This window comes from Leptopilina boulardi, unplaced genomic scaffold (assembly GCF_019393585.1).
Source record: "Leptopilina boulardi isolate dan_hultmark-lab unplaced genomic scaffold, ZJU_Lbou_2.1 LbouV2_392, whole genome shotgun sequence".
NCBI classification, from domain to species: Eukaryota; Metazoa; Arthropoda; class Insecta; order Hymenoptera; family Figitidae; genus Leptopilina; species Leptopilina boulardi.
The window spans coordinates 2,501,863-2,522,036 of NW_026137965.1; the positions used below are offsets into that span (position 1 = coordinate 2,501,863).

The 20,174-nt window shown below is 25.6% G+C and overlaps 1 protein-coding gene across 2 annotated transcripts in view; it reads right to left on the reverse strand.

The window, feature by feature from the left end:
- The window catches only part of LOC127288535 (E3 ubiquitin-protein ligase MYCBP2), a 364,776-nt gene extending 344,951 nt beyond the window's left edge, over positions 1-19,825 (reverse strand). The window contains exons 1-29 of one of the 2 annotated variants that reach the window (XM_051316040.1): positions 19,354-19,825; positions 18,844-18,907; positions 18,520-18,762; positions 18,249-18,402; positions 15,728-15,930; positions 15,168-15,485; positions 14,913-15,080; positions 14,227-14,647; positions 12,623-13,018; positions 12,292-12,448; positions 11,751-11,908; positions 11,321-11,455; positions 10,845-11,168; positions 10,554-10,750; positions 10,205-10,451; positions 9,600-10,043; positions 7,464-7,591; positions 7,028-7,254; positions 6,713-6,893; positions 6,438-6,621; positions 6,230-6,364; positions 5,991-6,133; positions 5,282-5,917; positions 3,372-3,639; positions 2,781-3,067; positions 2,150-2,460; positions 1,935-2,041; positions 1,639-1,848; positions 942-1,086 (exon numbers count right to left, since the gene is read on the reverse strand). In XM_051316040.1, coding sequence (XP_051171997.1) covers positions 942-1,086; positions 1,639-1,848; positions 1,935-2,041; positions 2,150-2,460; positions 2,781-3,067; positions 3,372-3,639; positions 5,282-5,917; positions 5,991-6,133; positions 6,230-6,364; positions 6,438-6,621; positions 6,713-6,893; positions 7,028-7,254; positions 7,464-7,591; positions 9,600-10,043; positions 10,205-10,451; positions 10,554-10,750; positions 10,845-11,168; positions 11,321-11,455; positions 11,751-11,908; positions 12,292-12,448; positions 12,623-13,018; positions 14,227-14,647; positions 14,913-15,080; positions 15,168-15,485; positions 15,728-15,930; positions 18,249-18,402; positions 18,520-18,762; positions 18,844-18,907; positions 19,354-19,442 — 6,680 coding nt within the window. In that variant the 5' untranslated portion in view covers positions 19,443-19,825. The remainder of the gene's footprint in view (positions 1-941; positions 1,087-1,638; positions 1,849-1,934; positions 2,042-2,149; positions 2,461-2,780; positions 3,068-3,371; positions 3,640-5,281; positions 5,918-5,990; positions 6,134-6,229; positions 6,365-6,437; positions 6,622-6,712; positions 6,894-7,027; positions 7,255-7,463; positions 7,592-9,599; positions 10,044-10,204; positions 10,452-10,553; positions 10,751-10,844; positions 11,169-11,320; positions 11,456-11,750; positions 11,909-12,291; positions 12,449-12,622; positions 13,019-14,226; positions 14,648-14,912; positions 15,081-15,167; positions 15,486-15,727; positions 15,931-18,248; positions 18,403-18,519; positions 18,763-18,843; positions 18,908-19,353) is intronic. The other variant, XM_051316042.1, reaches the window with a different exon arrangement.
- Positions 19,826-20,174: the final 349 nt, after the last annotated feature.

Below are 20,174 nucleotides of genomic sequence, written 5' to 3' on the forward strand. Positions count from 1 at the left end.
TAGAATAAATTTAAATATGAATGGAATATTGTAAAAGAAAAAAAAATCCATAAATGTTAGAAACTCAAAAGAATAAAGATTTGATTTTTAAAAAATGAAATTTTTGCATGTTACGAAATATTTACTCCTCTTATGATTCTCAACTCTTGAGATATTTTATATATTCAAATTTTGTAAATGTATATATGACAGAATCCGAAAAAAAAAGTTTTAACCATTCAATGAAGAAGCGAACTAAAATGATTTTGTCCTTGGATTTTGATTGTCCGTTAAGCAAATATTTGAACGACTGAAATAAACTAATGAGTAATAATAGAAAGACTAAATCAATTTTACACCGAGATGATAAATGTTTAAGTAAATTTTGCCAGAGTACAACAAAATTCACATTGAAAATAATTTACCTCTAGAAAATATTAAACACGATTTCAAATTCCTCTATACGAAATTCTACGAAAATTTCTCTATCCATTTCAATTTTTGTTCAAAATCATCAAGTTACTCACGATTAGTGAGAGGCGATTTTCTAAAAACAATTTCGCTCATTAAAATATTCAACAGAAGAATAATCATCCCTCTAAAAGTAGTAAATCCTAATCCTTTAATTTCTTATAATTCCTTTTTCGCGAATTAATTAACAAATATATTTTATATCCGAATAATTTTTCCCTTATCATTAAAAAAAAAAGGATTTAAAATTTTATCAAATAAATAATAATATAAAAAGTTTAAAAAAATCGTTAATTAATAAATTATTAATTATTAGTTAATAAATTATTAATTAAAAAATTATTAACAAAATTATTATATTATTAAATTATTGAATTTTGTCTTTAATTTTTGTGAATATAAAAATAATGAATAAAGCCGGTGATTTTGCAATTTAAAAAAATATAGAGATATAAAAATAAGATAATCTACATTTAAAGAAGGGCACTTACCTGAATGGAAGAACGCCATCGAGAGCCTGGGATACCGACGGTGGAGTTTCGAGGGCGAATCCACGTCCAAGAAGAGCTGAGTGAACGGAGAAAATCCTCTTTGCTGTTTCCTGTACCGACTCTAAGTCCTCTTCAATTTCGTCAGCTGCAAATAATAGAGGATTTAGAGATCACAGAAGATTTCTAATCAGGTTTAAATAAAAAGAAAAAAGATTATATAAAGAATGACAAAGAGTCGAAACGGAACTTTTACTCTTTTTTCTTTTTTTTTAACTGATGATATCTCCAAGACGATAAGAAGCCAGTAAAACAGATATTTAATTTTACAATTTCAGAATAATAATTCAATTATTGAAATAAATGATAATTAGATAAGTAAATTGAATAATAATTGAATTATTAAATTCTAATTATCCATCTAATTATTAAATTATTAAATTATTAAATTTAAGAATAAGACTTTTTTTTAATTTTCTATTCTTCCAAAAAATTGAGAAAATAATTCAACTATTAAATTATGGAAGGAAAAAATCTATCTTCTTTAAATAATAATTAAATAAAACCAAAAATAGATGAGACAAAAAAAATAATAAATATAAAAAAAAATGAAATATTTTGAAAATTAAACTAAAAATTCAATTTTTTTTTAAATTAAAAACTCTTTCTTGAAATAAATTTACAGTAAAAAAGCACTTACATGACACTGGTGGTAATGTGAGATTCTTCTGCATAAGCCCAGCAGTGCAAGCACCGCCGAGAAAGGCTAATTCCATCTCGAGATTTTTTAGTCCATTGCCGGAAGTAATCCAGTCGTAGCCAATGATGAGACACTTGAAACCGTACGTATTAGATTTGATATCCTTCATGTAATCCGAAGCAGTCTCAAGTGAAAATATCACTTTATTTCCTAAAAATTAATTCAAAATTTTTAATTTATTTCATCAATTCAAATTCTTCCTAAATTCGGTAAATTAAAAAAAAAATTCAACTTACCCGGCAAAACAAATGCATTTTGAGGCCATTGGCAAGGCACATTACTCAATTTTCTGAGAACAGGAAATAATTCCTGATTTTCATCAGTGTTCAAACTTTTGGAAGATCTGTAAAAAAAGAAATAATTTTCATTACTTTCTAGAGAAACAAATTTTTGTAATATTTTTCAGGAATTTTTTTTAAATATTTTTTTTTTCATTTCAATAAATATTCACCTTGAACCAGATAAATCTGGAATAAATATTTGTAAATAATCTTCCGGTTGTGCTGTGCCACATTCAGAAGTAAATTCAACTGTTAGCCATTTTACAGATTCGGGAAATGTGACTTTATATTGTGTAACAGTTGCTGGTTTATAAGGATGTTCACTCTCTAGCCAAGTGTAATGTGTGCTTGTAGTGATAGGTGACGTAAAATGCATTTGCATCTCATTGTCTTGAGAGGCGCTAGATGATCCTGACAAAAGATTTAAAGCAGCAACGTGTGGAAGCATCTCTTGAATCAATGTTAAAATTTGTACTCCACTCTGCAAAAAAAAAAATTAACATTTTTTAAAATGAAAAACAAACATTTTCAAATACAAAACAAACATTTTAAAATGCATAACAAACATTCAAAAAATAAATTTTTAAAATAAACATTTTACAAATTAAAAGCAAACAATTTTTAAAAGTAAACCCAAAAAAGAAACAACTAAAAAAATCATTTTTTTAGTTAATATACTTTAATTTTGTATTTAGAAAAACTTTTTAGTAAAGTTCAATTTGGTTTTTTTTTATAAAATACTTGAGTTACAAAAAAAATCAATCAGTTTAAAAGGAAACTATAATCATTTTTCAAACTTACTCTCGGATCGGAGGAAGCTAAAGGACCAATATGAGCTATAACCAATGGTAAAAGAGTCGTTACAAAAGTGGCATTTCCAAGAATCTCAATGGACCTCATTTCTTCAACTCTTTCACGTGCAAGGGCGAGAATTTCATTCGCACGTTGAATTATTGTTGTCGTCATTGCTAAAATGTACTTTCTCGCCTGCACTTCAACCATTGCTTTACTTGTTTGTTGAACACCTGTATCTTCAGGATTCGAATAGTACAAAATATGAGGTATCTGTCCTCTTGTTTGTGTTGTACCTGATAAAAAGAAATTAATGACGATTAAGAACAAAAAATTAACAATTTATTTTAATAAATATCCTCTTTTTATTAAAATTACTTTTATTTCCTAATATTAATATTAAAATTTTATTTTAATTTATTTAATGAATGTAATATAAATAAATATAATAAATAAATAATGAATAAAGAAATATGATAAATACAATAAATATTAAAAAGTAAAAAACAAATCTATGAAAATAAATAAGAAAAATAATTAAAGTGATAGAATAAACTATTTTAATGATAATAATAAAATAAATAAAAATTATATACGCACCATTAAAGCATAAGGAACAAGCAGTAAAAGTAAAAGTTGTTCCATCAGGACCTTTGACAACACTCAATCCACCATCTCCATTACTTGTTCGTCCACCTCGATTCCTTAATCGAATTGCATATTTAACATTTTCCTTTATTGGTATCGATTTATTAAATTTTAGATCCACAACCTCATCAACGCAATCTTCAGCGCTAAAAGAGCCCCTTATAAAATCTAAGCTCATCCACCGTTGGGTATTATACGGATCGTTTCCAGTATTATTTTGCTAAAAAAAAATTTATTTAACATAAATTTTTATTTTTTATTCTTATTTATAGTTCAAAAAATAATTTAATTTTTATAAAAATTTACAAAGTAACAAAATACAAAGTAAACATTGAAAATCCTAGTTTTTAAAATAGTAAAAAATAAACATTGAATAAACAGGGTTGCCACCAGATTAAATGTTACAAATTCCTGACACTTCTCTGATATTAAAAAACTCTTTTTTTAAAATAATTCCTTTTTTTTAATAACGAATAATCTAATTAATTTTAATTTAATTCTAATAATTTGGAGTTACAAAAAGGAGTTTTCGTTCTATATTTCACTTTTTTCACTAGAACAGAAATCACAGTGCCACATTTCTTAAAAATAGATAGAAATGTGAATTATTTATCGAAAATAGGTGACAAAAAAGTTATAAAAAACTGACATATAAAACCAATTAATATAAAAAATAAAAAAAATATTTTAATTTGGGTAAATTGAATTTTCGATAAATTAAAATTTAAACCAATCAAAATTTAAGTAAATTGAAATTCGAATGATTTGAAACTTAAAATCAATTAAAATTTAGGTAAATTGAATTTTGGATAAATTAAAACTTAAGTCAATTAAAATTTGGATAAACTGAAATTAGAATTATTAGAAACATAAATCAATAAAAATTTTGGATCATTTTAAACGTATGTCAATTAAAATTTGGACAAATTGAAATTCGATTAATTTTTAACTTATGTCAATAATAATTGATATTCGATAGATTAAATTTTGTATTTGATTAAAATTTTAATTAATAAATTTTTGACCAATAAAAACTAGAATTGATAGAAAGTTGAAGGAATTTAAATTAAAATTTAGATTTAATTGAAATTCGGATGAATTAAAACTTGAACAGATACAAACTTAAATTTTGGATTAATTGAATTAATAGTTAATTTAAATCAGAATGAATTAAAATTTAGATCGATTGCAATTTTAATTGAAAAATGCTTCAATTAATTTAAATTTATTGAAATTTGGCCTAAATAATTTTTAAATTTATTACAAATTTTGATGAATTCAAGCAGAATAAAATCAATTAAAAATCCAATTATCTATTATTATCAGGTATACTTATATTGATGTAAACAAAAATTATTTTTATATGTTTAAAAAGCCAAAATGTCGATCAATACAATTTTTCAAAAAAAAAACTTTTTGAGTTTTTTAAATTAATCAAAAAAACACTTTTTTGGCAAAAAAAAATTGATTTTTTAAAAGGTCTAAGTTACATCAATGTTTTTACATTGTAAATTTAATTACTTTTTAATTATGACATTCGAAAATTAATCAAATCATAAAAAAGGTGACAAATTATCAAAATAGGTGAAATAGATGACAAAATTTTAAATAAACAAAAAGGTGAATAGACGATGATAACTTATCCCTTGTCGATGCAAAAATGTTTAAAAAAAATTTTACTCTTATACAGGAAATATAAAATTGACTTTTTTATAAATTTGTTCAATTTCTCAAATTTCCCTGCAAAAAAAGTTTTTTCCCAGACAAAAAAATTTTCCCTATCTTGTAGCTAGCTTGATAAAAAAATAATAGACAATTTAATTTCTCAAAAATAATAATACTAATAATAATTAGTTACTCACGCCATCCAACAGTTCCAATTCATAATCATATCCTCCAACTCCACCATAAACACCAACACCGGCTATTGTAATTCCAGGTCTATCCACAGAAAAGCAAATAGCGTCCGCAGCTCCATTTCCTGTATTCCATGATCTCGTCTGATTTACTCTAGCGAATCTCGAGGGTGTTGTGTATAAAATTCGCCCGCAAGCTATTTGAAATTCATCCTCTGTTCCATTTGATTGTGCGGCTAATTCGGCAATAACTTTTGCCAATAAATGACAACAATGAAGCACAAGATCAGGTAACGATTGACAATTTTCATCGCAAAGATTTCTTTTCACTGGTATTAATGTTAAATCCAATAGACGATCGAGAACTTCACGAAATGACCAATTTAACGTTTCATTTTCTGTACTCTCAATTTGTGATTTATAATTTATTTGTTCAACAAGTATTGGATAGTGATGTGATTCAGTGGAATTCATCATTAATAAACTTGCATTATCGGACGGGCTCAATTGACGTTTTATACTGTCACTACTGTCAATGACATTATTCAAAATTGGAAATGTTGTTCTTAAACGAACAGTCGAATTGCAAAGTGAAGCGAGAACAGCCGAAAGAAGACGATCTTTTGACGTTGTACCTTGTTCCTGTAAAAAAAAAAGAATATGCAAAATTGTTTAAATTCTAATTTTTTAAATTTAAATTTGAAATTTCTTTTACCTTATCGATCTCTGATAAAAGTTCACATAAGGAGGTCCATTTTAAATATGCAGTGGGATAAAATGCATGATAACAGGCGACGAAAGTTTTATGACACTCGTCCAACACTGTATTTGTCATTTTTATGAATAGCTGACTCGAACCTAAATAGAATTAAAATTAAAACATTTATATTGTTTATTTTTATACTTATTTTGAAAGTTTAATAAAACCAAATCGTTTTTAGTTAAAATACTCACTTTTATTGGACCGTGTTTTACTCTTGCCTTTTTTAGTGACGCTTATTGTGTCCGAAAGAATTTGTTGAATCAATGCACGTAGTTCTACTGTGCATTCTGCTAGTTTCACAGATTCGGCTGGTGCTTTCTTAACAACTGCGATAAACATAAATAAATAATAAATAAATAAATACAGTATGAATTAATTATAAAGAAATAAAAAATATACCTATATTTGGATAAATTTCATTGGTGTACGTTCTGAGTAATCTCAAACTTGCTTTACTGATATAAACAAGTCTTTCCAACTCCGAGATGGCGAACGATGTTACATTGGCTGTTGAATTTGCTAAACTTGCTTTTAATGTATTCCAACTCCATTGTAAAAGAGAAATTAACGATTTAAAACACTCCTGCAAAAAAACGTATATTTATAATAATTAATCATAATTTTCTCTTTTTTTAAATCTACTAAAATGTCTACGATCTTTTGAAATCTTTTACCTTGCTAACAGTTTTACTAAATTCTTTACTAAGTATATAAACAGGTTCAATTTGGTCTTTTTGCGTATTTGGACTCTGATTTTCAGGCGCAATAATGCGATAAAGTAATTGTGGAATTTGGCCAGCGTTAACATCCGTTCCATTGTTTGATCTTTTCGACGATTTAAAATTGAAGACTATCCTGAAAATTTATAAAAAAAACATATAAAATTGTAATTCTGAATATTATTATACTTCGAAAAATAGATATAATAGTTAATAATTAATAATAGTTAGTAATAGCAAATAATAGTTAATATTGAAAATAAAACTAACTGATCCTCGGATGTAACTACAACTTGTCCTCCTGAACCGCAATCACTTGAAGGTCCACTAACTCTGGCCCAAGCAACGTACCATCTGTTTGCTTGTAAATTAACTGGTTCATCAAATAAAATTGCACTTTTCTGCCTTGGTCCACATTCATATGGCATTTCTTCCGTTTCCGCCAAAAGATCTCCGTCAACTTCCTGATCGCCACCATCCAAACCGATATCAAAGAGCTGTTCAATTAAAAAAAAAAAGTAAAATATATATATTTTTATTCTCCGCCTTCAATAATTAAAAAAAAAATTAAATCATTTACAAGTAAAGTCGAATTATAATTTAATTAATTTTTACAAAGTTAAATTGTATAATTAAAATATTCTGCCTTTAACTATAATTGCATTCAACTTAATTATAAATTCAAATTTCAAGGTAATTAATTTACCTTGATTCTTGCGGCATATTCCCCACGTCCACCGAATAATCCATAACCACCTAAAAGGATGTCAGTGTCTACCATAAATCTGATAGCCTCAATTGAATGTCCGGAATATCCCCATCCTCCGCCATGATCTGTAATTAGTGATTCATTAAATTACACTCCTGCAATCAAATGTTCAAATTAAGAATTAAAATTTCAATGAATTTTAAAATTTATATGCATCGGAGATGAATGTCAAAATTGTGTCAAGTCAATGATTTTTTAATCTGATTAATCAAAATATTTCCAAAGATGTAAAAGATTATAATTTGATCTTATTTCATACAAATTTTTTCCCTATTCATTTTTCGCAAACATATTTCGAAATTTATTGAATAAAAATAAAAATATCTTTTCAATTTTGGTAAGAAAAAACATTATCTTTGTTGTAAAATTAAAAAAAAGACATTCTAACCCCAAAATTAAAAAAAAAATTTGTTGAAAAAACTTAATAAACATTTTTTAGAATTTAGTAAATTATTTGCTTACTATTTTCTTCTAATCCTTAATTTTCTGCAGGTTTATTTATATTTACAATCACAACTTAACAGAAAAAAAACATGAAAATTTAAACAATTTAACAATTAACCGTTAAAATGTTTAACAATCTACGTGAACTTGTTTGATCGAAATAAAATCAGGCATATAGCAATAACTTCACTTTATACATAATCTGAAATTTTCATATTTTCAATAATGTTTACTAATTATTCACATTTTACGTCATATTTAAAACTTTGTTAAAAATAAATGATTCTTCTCAATTTGAATGAAATTATGTTAAAATAAATATTCCATAAAAATTAGAAAATATGATATTTTAACCTCAAAATTATAAATAAACTCTATTATAATAAAACCAAATCATTGTTTTTTAGAATTCGATAAATTATTAACTTACCACTTAAATGAAACCCTTTATTTTCTCTACATCTATTTATTTTTCACTGAAAGTCACAATTTTGTACCATAAAAAAAGGATGATTTAGACAATAATTTTTGACAACCGTTAAAATGTTTAATATTTTGTATACTGATGTGAACTTGCATCAATTACAAGCGCGGTAAAAATTAACATGCAAAATTCAAATATATCGATAATAGAATAAATCGAAAGACTAATATGCAAATAGGGACAACTTCACTTTGATAAAATTCGATAATTTCTTGTATTTTAATCAATTTTTCTCTTATTAATCCCATTTTATAATCTCGTTTAGAAGTTTATTAAATAAAATAAATAATTACTGAGACCATATGACGAAACTTTTCATATTAGTCAAGAAAATTAGCAAAATATAACATTCTAACCTCAAAATAAAAAAACCACATTTTTTTGCAAATATTTAATCAATCGTTAGTAGAATTTGATAAATTATTATCTTACCGGATAGTTGTAATCTTTTATTTTCGTCAGAACTATTTATTATTGTAAATGGGAATCAAAATTGTAAAGAAGAAAACAATAAAACTAGAAGCCAAAAGTTAACTTATCATTTCGACAAAAGCCGCCAAGAATGCAAGAACTCGAAATCAATCACGTGACTTCTAAAAAAATGGCGGGCATTTCAAAAATGATACAAATCAATAACTAATTATCCAACGTTTGATATATAAATAAGATGTTTTTTTATTCTTTCAAAAAAGAAAATATTAAAAAATATTGTTTATTAATAAATTATTACTTTATATTAAAGAAAGAATAAAATTAACTCATTAATAAAAATATTTGTATTATTAGGTAAGTTTTTAATTTGACTTCAGTGAGAAAACTGATCACGTGACTATTTGAAAAAGTGGCGGGCGTTTTCATAATGTAATAATGTTCAGTAACTTTATTTCTTTCTACTTTAATAATGAAAATTAATTTATTTTTCATTAATTAATTAAGATTTTTAAGTAAAAAAAATTGCAAACTTACCTTCTTAAAATTGTAATTCATTTTAAAATTCAAAATTTCGGATAATTATAAATTTGTTGAATCATTGACAAATATTTTTGCAAATTTGCAAAAAAAATTTAGTTATTTTTAAAAATTTCCCGATTTATATTATATATCTTTTTTTGTATTTAATTAGTGTAATTTTTTTTTGTACTTACTTTCAAATCGGCTAACTGTCACGAAATCTTCTCGATTGTAAATTTTGTTATGCGTCGATTGATTACTATCACTCTCTTCCATAATTGTCAATTTATCATCTTGAGTTTGTGTGAGCGTGTCTAAACAAGACAATAAATGAATTGCCGCCTGAGAACGTGTCACAAAACAATTTGGCACAACTGGCAATGCAAGTCCAGGATTAAGTATAGACATTTCCAAACTTGGAATCACTTTTGAATCCGCAGAAATTATATTATACGATGATATTTCATTAGTTTCCGAATCAAAGGTCCAAATAACGTTATATAATGGATCCAAATTAGCTGCACAACGACTAAAGTCAACTTGATCGTTTCCACTGAAACTATTACAACTGCCATCGCGTTTATCGATAACCAAACATTTTAATGGATTCGAATGATCGCTCTGATGTGGAATTAAAACTGAAAGAGAATTTTTTTTTTTTTAATACTAAAAAATACTAAATCTACTTTTTAAAGTTATTTTTAGTGAAATAAAATATAAATAAAAAAAAATTATTAAAATATTTAAAAAATCTAATTTTTAAATAAATATTGAAGATAAATTTAAAAAAAGGACTTACTCATGCAGCTTTTATTTGCCACCACGTTGCTTTTAGTTAAACTGATAAAACTAGTCTCATCGATTTTAATGTAGGTTTGATCTCCGGAAGCTCCAACCCAAGTCGCTCGTCTTCCCCATTCACAACCAATATTTGGAACTTGATTTGGAAAACTGTACCAAGGTTGAGATTTTTCCGATCTGAGACTTGTTTGCGAGATATTTCCGTCTTCAGTTTGACTCTCTTCTTTCATACCCAGCTGTCCTTTCTAAAAATCAATAAAATTAATTTAAAAAATAGGAAAATAAAAATTTTTATTCATAACTAAGACTTTATAGTCTTATCTTTTCTTTCATAAAAAAATATGTACCTGATAAACGCCAAATGTATAAACTTCTCCATTTACTGTGAGGATTACAGTATGATTACTACCAGCCGCGACATGAGAAGCAGCAATTGGTAATTTCACATGAACGAGTCCTGCATGAGTAAGCAAATCACCAGCTCCAAGTTGTCCGTGAACATTACTTCCAAATGTATAAACCTGACCATTTTTCAAAAGAATAACTGAAAAACAAATGAAAAATATAAATAAATATTTAATCATTTTATTTCAGAATTTTAATTTTATAAAATCAATTAGAATAAAAATTATTTTTACCAGTATGATGTAAGCCGCACGACACTTGGACAACAGGAACATCATCGAGAATAGGAACTCTCGCTGGTGGTATATTTGATATTCTTATGGTATCGCCTTTTTCTGCATCGCTACCCTTATCACCTTTCTCAGCATCACTACCTTTTTCTCCTTCATCCGGCAAAAGATAAGATACTCCTGATTGTAAACGGGTTACGGTAATTTTTTGAAATTTCTCCCCTTTCTCAACATCATTTCCCTTCTCACTCTCATCTGGTACAATATTAAATACTCCCGACGGTAGTCGAGTCACCGTTATTGTTTGTATATTCACCCTAGGTCCAGCTGCAAAAAAAAATTAATATGCAAAAAATTACATTCTCAAATTATTATCAAAATAAATTAAAATTAAACAATTTAATCTTATAAACTATTTAATTACTATTATTAAATTATTTCTACTGTTATCAATACTAAAATTACAATTTACAAATTACCTGATCTTTGATTATTGGCGCCCTTCAATTTTCCGACATGTTTACCAGAACTCGAGCCAGATTTTGCTCTATGTCGTTGTTTTCTTTCCTCCAAGCGTTTTCGAAGATATTCACGAATACTAGAACTAGCTTTTCCTGTTAAATGAAAAAAAATAAATTCATAAATATAATTTATCTACAAAATGTCACCTACCAGATCCTAGCCAGCTTTTCGTGATAAAAAGCAATGATAATAAAAAAAACAAACATTTTCCTGTAATTCAAAATCATTTTTGTAAAATAAATTCTTGAAAATGAAATCAAAATAAAGGAAAATTAACTTTTAAAATTAATAAAATGGAAAAATTAGGAGAAAATAAGTATAAAATTATAATAATAATAATAATAATTAAAAACAAAATCAGCCAGACCGAACCTGGTAGATGACTACCTTCAATAATCATATCCAAACGAATTTTTCCCAAATCACCACCTCCTGATGGTCCAAGAACTGCCATTTCACCACCATTGTCACAATTTTCACGTGCACAAATACGACAACATCCACACACTGCACAACCAGAATCACCTTCTCCGCAGCCACATTCTCTGCAAAAAAAAAATTAATCAGAGTTGCTACTAAAATTTGCAAACGAAATTTAAGGCTTTTCCACGGTTTTTTTTACCGATTTTAAAACAAATTTCAAGGTTTTTTAAATTACAGGGCTCGGATCGAATTTAAGGCGCGAAAATAGTCGTTTTAATCAATTTTTTAATTTAATTAAATTTAATTAGTTAATAAATATTTTACTTTAAATATCTAATGTTATTGAATATTATTTAATTTATTTTTTCATTTCTTAATAAGAATAATTGAAGGCGTAACGAAATTCACATCGTTTTCCCAGTTTCCAAGGTTTAATTTTTCAATTTAAATCTTTATCAAAATTACATCTAAATTAAAGGAAATAAAATTAAATATTTGAACTTACTGTCCTGGATTTCGGTCAGGTCGGATACTACTGAGACATGATATACTGTATCCTGTGCACTCACGACAAACTGTACACACCATACAATCTCTTTGTCTCCATTGATGTTTTCCTGGTGGGCACATACCTCTTGCTTCTTCCCAATCCTCTGCAGGTTCTAATTAATAATAAATAATCAAATTTAAAATATTCCCGAAAAAATATAGAATTTTTTATTTAAATGCACTCTTCATTTATATTACTTTTAATAAATTGTATTGAAAAAAATATTATTTAACCTCTTTTAGTTTTATAACGTAAAAATTGATATAAATAAAAAAACAAAACTTACCGTCTTCTGCAGCACCCAATTCATCTTCACCAGCACCGGCACCAGTTTCCGTATCCATAAACGTCACTTCTTTGACGAAAGTTTGTCCAATTGTAAAATCACGACCACATTGTCCCTTGTTATTAATGCCAAATGTATACAAATGCCCTTTATTTGTCAATACGGCTGCATGTGCTTTTCCCAATGAAACTTGTACCACAAAAACATCTTTAAGATTCGATACAAAACCTGTCGAACCATCGCAATGCAAACAATCTTTACCAAACATTAATAAGGAACCCTCTTTTGTCACAAGTGCTGTTGTTCCATTATTACACGCCGAATTAACAATCACCTGACTCTCAACTTTTGTTATTTTCTTTGGCTTCATTGCCTTTGCCGGTCGTCTCACTTTAACTGCAAAAATAATTATTTTATTCAATTTATCTTACTAGTAGATTAAAAATAACAATAATAACTGAATTGACACAAGAATAAATTTTCCAATTTCCTTCACATTTCCCTAATAAATTTTTTTTTTTTTTATTAAATTTAATGAAATAATTTGAAAGTTACAAAAACGCGTTTACGTTCTATATTTTACTGTTTTTATTAGAACATTGATCATAGTACCTTATTTCTTGCAAGTAGGTAAAAAGGTGAATTATTTACAGAAAATAGGTGACAAAAAGATGATATAAAAAACTGAGTTACAATTAATTAACGGGAAACATAATTAATTTGTATCTATTCAATTTTTATTAATTGAAATTTTTTATCACTGATTAATTAATAATTAATTAAAATTAATAGTTTCTTATTTACGTAAATTGAATTTTGGATAAATTAAAACTTAAGTTAAGTAAAATATAGACTCATTGAAATTTGGATAATTAGAGACTTAAATCAATTAAAATTTGAATAAACAGAAACATAATTTAATCAAGTTTGGATAAATTGAAACTTAAGTCATTACAATTTGGAAAATTTGTAATTCGGTTAATTTTAAACTTAAATCAATTAAAATTTGGACAAATCGATATTCGGATATTTAGAAACTTAAAATGATTAAAATTCGGTTAATTTAAACAGGGTGTCTAACAAGGATTGAGAAAAAAATTCCCTGACTCCTCCCTGACATTTTTTTATTTTTTCTTGACTTTTTAATAACTTTATTTCTGCTTTCTTTGGACAAAAATATGGTTATTGACATATTTAACAATAAATTAATTTCTAATAGTAGTAACAAATGGTAATAAAAACCATTCAAGTTTTTTTAGATTAAAAAATTTTTAAATTCACAAAAAATTTTAATTTTTGTAGAAATTTACAGAAATTTTCTGAAATTCCCTGACTTTTCCCTGACTTCCCTGACCGTTAGACACCTTGTTAAAATTTAAATCAATTATAATTTGGACAAATCAATATTTGGATATTTAGAAACTTAAATCAATTAAAATTTGAATAATTAGAAACGCAAATCAATCAAAATTTTAATAAATTGAAATTTAAATAATTTGAAGCATAAGTCAATTCAAATTTAGCCAAATTTAATTATATAATAATAATAATAATAAAAATCTTCGTCATATTATTATATAATAATTAAATTAATTAACACTTACTGCTCTCGCCATCCTCTCCACGTCTAGAAGTTCCGGCAAAAAGAACAGAACCATCATCGAGAACAAAAATTGCATGATATCCATCATGACCCACGGAAAAATCAACAACCTTCGCATCTTTTCCCAATGTCACTTCCAACCATCTATTTGGTCTTGTATTTAATTTCATTCCAATGCAATTTCCCTTTCCTGTGTAGAGCAATTTTCCCGAAACTGTTCTCAGCAATGCAAATTCTTTACCCGCTGACACTGAGGCAATTTCATCATCATAGCCAGGATTAAGAACATGAGCTGTTTGTTCCTCGTCAAAAAATGCATAACCAAATACATCGATACCTTGTTTTGCAAATTTCAACGGAAGCTCCGATGTTACTGTGACAGTATTGCTCAATGTATTTATTGTTCGAATAACAAAACCCTCCTGAAAATTAAAAAATTAAATTATGCATCACACGCTCAATTATAATAATAAATAATAATAATAAATAATAAAAATAAATAATAAAAATAAATAATAAAAATAAATAATAAAAATAAATAATAAAAATAAATAATAAAAATAAATAATAATTATATTTAGTATAGAAAAAAGTTTAAAAAGCACAAAATATAAATTTAATTAATTTTACAAAAGCAAGTTTTCAATTAATTTTCTAAAAAAAAGATATTTTACAAAATAAACTTACGTCTTTGCCAGCTGTTAACATTCCCAAATTTTCACCATCTGAAAACATAACCGAGGAAGACCAGTCTTTACCCTCCAAAACGGCTTTTCCTTTTATTGAAAGTAATTCGGTGTCCAAAATCAACAATTCATATTGATTTTTAGGTGCGCATTTAAAGTACAAGGAATTCTGTATAAAAATAAAATAGAATATTTTTTATTTAAATAGCTAAAGAATTGCCAAGAAGAATAAAATCTTAAAAAAAAATTTACTTACATTTGCATAACCAAGCCAGCCAATTTCTGATGGATAAAAATCAGATTTATGAGCATAAACATGACCCCATATCGTTCCTCCATATCCGCTGCCAATTTTAATTAAACCTTGATTTGTATGTAGATACAAGTACTTTCCATCACTAACAAAACTCTTTCCATTTAAAACAACATTGTTCATATCATTTGGTAATTTAAGCATTGATGTGTGAACCTTGGAATTTTTAGGTACACCATAAGTTATCCAATCGCGTCTCGCGAGTTTACCAAAGAAAACAGCGTGAACACTTCTTTGTAACGATATCAATACATATGGCATCTAAAAGAAAAATAGAATTTAAAAAAATAAAATCTAAAACTAAATTAATTGTAAATAAAATATTTTTAATTAAAATTATAATTTACTTTCTTTTATTAGTATTTTTTTAATTTTCAATTTTAATTATTAACTTTATTTAGTATTAATTTTTCTTTAAAGATTATTATAAATTAACGTGATAAAATTTTAATTAACTATTAAATATATGTTTACTAGATTCAAAAATAATTAATAACAATTACCTGAATATTTTGTGCAGCCAAAGCTCTGGGTGACATCAATAATGCCGCTATTGCTGATAAAAGATGTCCAGTGTCACCTCGAACAACGACTAAACTAAGTAAACAAGCACATGCCACTGCTGTTAAATGACTGCCATCATTAGCTGCTTCAGATTCGGGTCCATGTGATGTTGCAAGATCAAGTAGCAGATCAAACAATGCATCTTTAAACATGAAAATAAAAATAACCATTAAATAAAAAATATATAGTACTAAAATTATTGTAATATTAGCAAACTAGAACAAGATGTTCATTTCATGACCATTTAGCTTCCTCATCATGATACACTTATATTAAAGATTAAAAGAAGGATTACAACTAAAATAGCGATCAATTTTATAAATATTGGTAAAATTTAAACTTTATATACATCAATCGATTCGTTTTGATGCCAGGAATATAATTTTGACAAGAATTAATTAAAATTTCTATATAAGAAAAAGTTATTTCAAAAAATACAAAAAACGATTATTTTCAAAAATTCCAAAAAATGATTAAATCTATAGATTTCAGTAAAATATGAACTTTATATAGGTAAATCGACTCGTTTTAATGCAAGAAATAAGTTTTTTTACCAAACAAAATTAAATTTACAAAGAAAAAAATTTTTTTTTTCAAATTTTGAAAAAATTGTAAAAAATAAAATGTTGTGAATATATTAGGAAATCCTTGTGTCAGATTTTAGGTATTAATGATTACAATAAGCATACAAAATTTCAGGACAATCCGTTAAAACGTTTCTGAGATAATTTGTACAAAATATTTTGTGATATACACACACATACATCTGGACATTTGCTCAGGACTTCATATATATTAATTCTAGATGAAAATGAGTCCATATAACCCAATTTAAAAAAAATCGAAAATCGTCACGAATGCAAAGCTTCCTCATGAGGAAACAAAAACTAACTAACTTTAGCAAAATAGCTAAAGTAAATTTTGAATTGTTAAGTAAATTATATAATCATAAAATGTTTATTTCTATATTTTGAATATCAACAATTTAATTAAGATTATTATTTTACAATTGTTTTAAATTAATTGAAATTGGGAGATTCTCTCAATTATATTTTGAATAAATTACAATATAATTTTACTTTGAACATAATTAATAAAATACATTATCAATTGAAAATAAACAATATTTATATGATTCTTTCAAATTTAAAACAATATTTTTAATTATATGTAAAAATAATTTCATAAAATTGTTGTCCATATTCTAAGTTTATATTAAACAAATAATTAAAAAGGTTTTACAAAAACAAACCAGAGAAATATCAATGTAATACAAGATTTAAAATATATCTTATTTATTCTTCAAATTAAAAACAAAACATTCTTCAAAAAATATTCACTTTTTTCTATTTTCAACAAATAGATACTTAAAGAACATTTTTAAATTAATTTACACTATTAATTTATTCACAATATAAATCAATCGTCTAAAAAAGTAAATTAAATATTCAAAACTTTATGAATTAAGAATTTTTTAATTCACTTATTTAAAAAATTAAAATCTAATTTGTAACTTAAATAACAATTTTTTACTTTTTTTTTTTTTTTGATTTTCTACATATGAAATAATTTAATTTAGAAAATAATTCGGACATAAATCGATAAATTTTTAAAAATATGTAATATTAAGTTTTGAATTTGAAAAAATAATATAAATTTATAATTCTTTTATTTTTGTTGAAAATAACATTTTTTTTTTATTATTCATTCATAACGAAATAGAAAGAATGGTTTACCTCTTTAATTAAAGTCAGAAAAATATAAATTTCTTGTCTAAAATTTAGAAAACTTAAAGAAATTATTAAATTTTATTTTTTGAACAAGAAATACACTAATATATCTCTTAAAAATTGAATAGCAGGAAGTTATTAATGCAAATTAGGATTAATCAATTAATTTAATTATAGGAAACAACGGATCATTTATTTAAAAAAAATAATAAATAAAATGTAGCTAAATTGTGATACTCTTTAAGGAATAATAAAATAAATTTAACTAATGTAAGTATATTTGATTGGCGCTTTTTTTGAACCAAATTATTGAAAACATAAAAATTTCAAGAACAATAATTAAAATTCCAGGACTTAGAATTCTTAGAATTCTAGAAATTCGAATTTTCCAAACATAATCAAATAAATGCAGGTAAATTTAATAACGGAATTTCTCGATTAAATGATATTTTTACAAAACTATATTTTACATTTGTGAAAAATAATATTGTCTTCAATTAATATTAATTAAAATTGCATAAAATACAATTAAAATATCACTTAAAAATTTAATTCTCAGAAAAGAAGAAAAGTTAAGAAAAATATTAAGAGAATAACAAAAAGTAGAAATATTAAAAACTGAAGTATTTTATTATCAATAAAATATTTTTTTTATATTAAAAAAATATAATTATGCTAATAATTTATTATTCGTTCTTTTCAAGGGTGGAAAAAAATGATATTTACATACCCACAATATCATCCGGTTCGCCTTTTAATCCTTCTGGAAGTTGTCCTTGTAAAATATCTAATAGAGCGCCCAGCGCTTTATTGCAAAATATTGGTTCAATAGTTCGACTTTCTCTCACTAAAGTAAAAACACTTCTTAAACCAATACCAACGATCTGCAAATGAAATATATAAATTTATTTTCTTAAAAATTGAACAAAATTTTCTTTCTATTATTTTCTTTTTAATTTTAATTGAATTAGATTTAGAAATTATTGTATTTTTTTTTATACCTTTGGTAAGCTTTGGGTGGACGAAATTTTATCTTCGTCATCACTGTCACTGTCAATTGTGTCACTGAATTCGGGAGGAGGTGAAGATGTGCAATTTGATGTTGGATTTAATTCACTAGCAATGTGATTATGTTTTTCCAAAATGGAATTTCTCACAGCAACAAAAACAGCAAATGATGATGCATTACTTAGGACTTCTATTCCCGGTGGACTATTGTAACAACATTCACCACTTGCATCGATCTAAAATTATCGTGAAATTAATTTTATATATAATTCTTATAATCATAGAATTTTATTTATAAAAAAAATATTTGCACATACTTTTTTCTTTTCTTTCTTACTGCTCGATTTGCTCTTCTTATATTTTTTCCATTCATTTTTTAACCTAAAATTAATTAAAAAATTGAAGCATTTCAAATTAGTAGTTTTTTAATAAACAATTTTATCTTCCTTCTCCAAAAAAAAGTAATTCAACATTTACTATTTACTGAACAAGAGTTTATTATAAAGAAATAAAACAATATAAAAAAAAGAAATTTCTAAAATTTTTAAATAAAAAAAAAATTAAGAAATGTTTAAATTTTATTAATCTAAAATTCTTGACGCAATAATTGTATATGACAGAAGATTGAGGTTATTTTTCAATTTATAAGGCTTCTGAAACTTTAATCGTTATAGAAGAAAATAAAAATTTTATAACATACAATATGTAAACAGTCAATTATATCCATTGGCGGATAATTTCAAAGAAATTAGTGATAAATGATCTAAACTAGATAATAATAATGACAGGTAAATAAAGGACAGAAAAGAGGTTATAATTTCACTTACCTCTGTGCTTCAACTTTGAACAAACTATAAAAGTTTTGTACATAATTGTCAGCTCCGGACAGCAAATTCTCCTGGTCTTCAATGACCATGATTTTCAATGAATGAATGATCTTTGTGCAATTCACTAATTCATTTTTCTAATGTTATTGATCGTTAAAACTGGCCGACGACCCCATGTGATTGCAATATATCAATTTAACGTTCAACAACCTCACGAAATTTAGCATAATCAGATTATCAAACAATTGTTCTTATGATTTGCAAGTACACTAATCATTCAAAACTGCCAATGATCTTTTTTTATATAGTTTTCGAAAAAAAATACGAAAATCTTCTTCACCAGATAAACACCGCATTCCCCCAAGTTTCACTTCCCAGAACTTCAGAGTGGTTCAGGAGTTTGCGCCAAAATGTGTATTTTACAAAGGTTTTCGTTTTAATGTTTCTGATCAAAACTACATGTAATTGTGTCCTTTTCTAACTCACGCTTCACGGTCACAATCACGAATGACAAGTTTTCCGAAGTCATTTTGCGCTGGCCTTTATGTTTTAAAGTCCAATACACAGTGCACGTAAAAGTTGTCCACATTGTAAATTACTCTCATCAAGCCAATCAGATTGAAGATTGATCTTTTGAAAATAAAAACGGTTTTTACTCACAAAATAAAATTATTAAAAAAGTATAAACTAAAATTATCATTTGCGATTTATTTGTAATATTTTACATACATTTTTTTAACTGTTCTCTAAGTGAATTACTTCTAAAAATATTATTTATTAAATATCTAGTATAAAAAAAATTTTTTTTTTTTAAAGCTTAG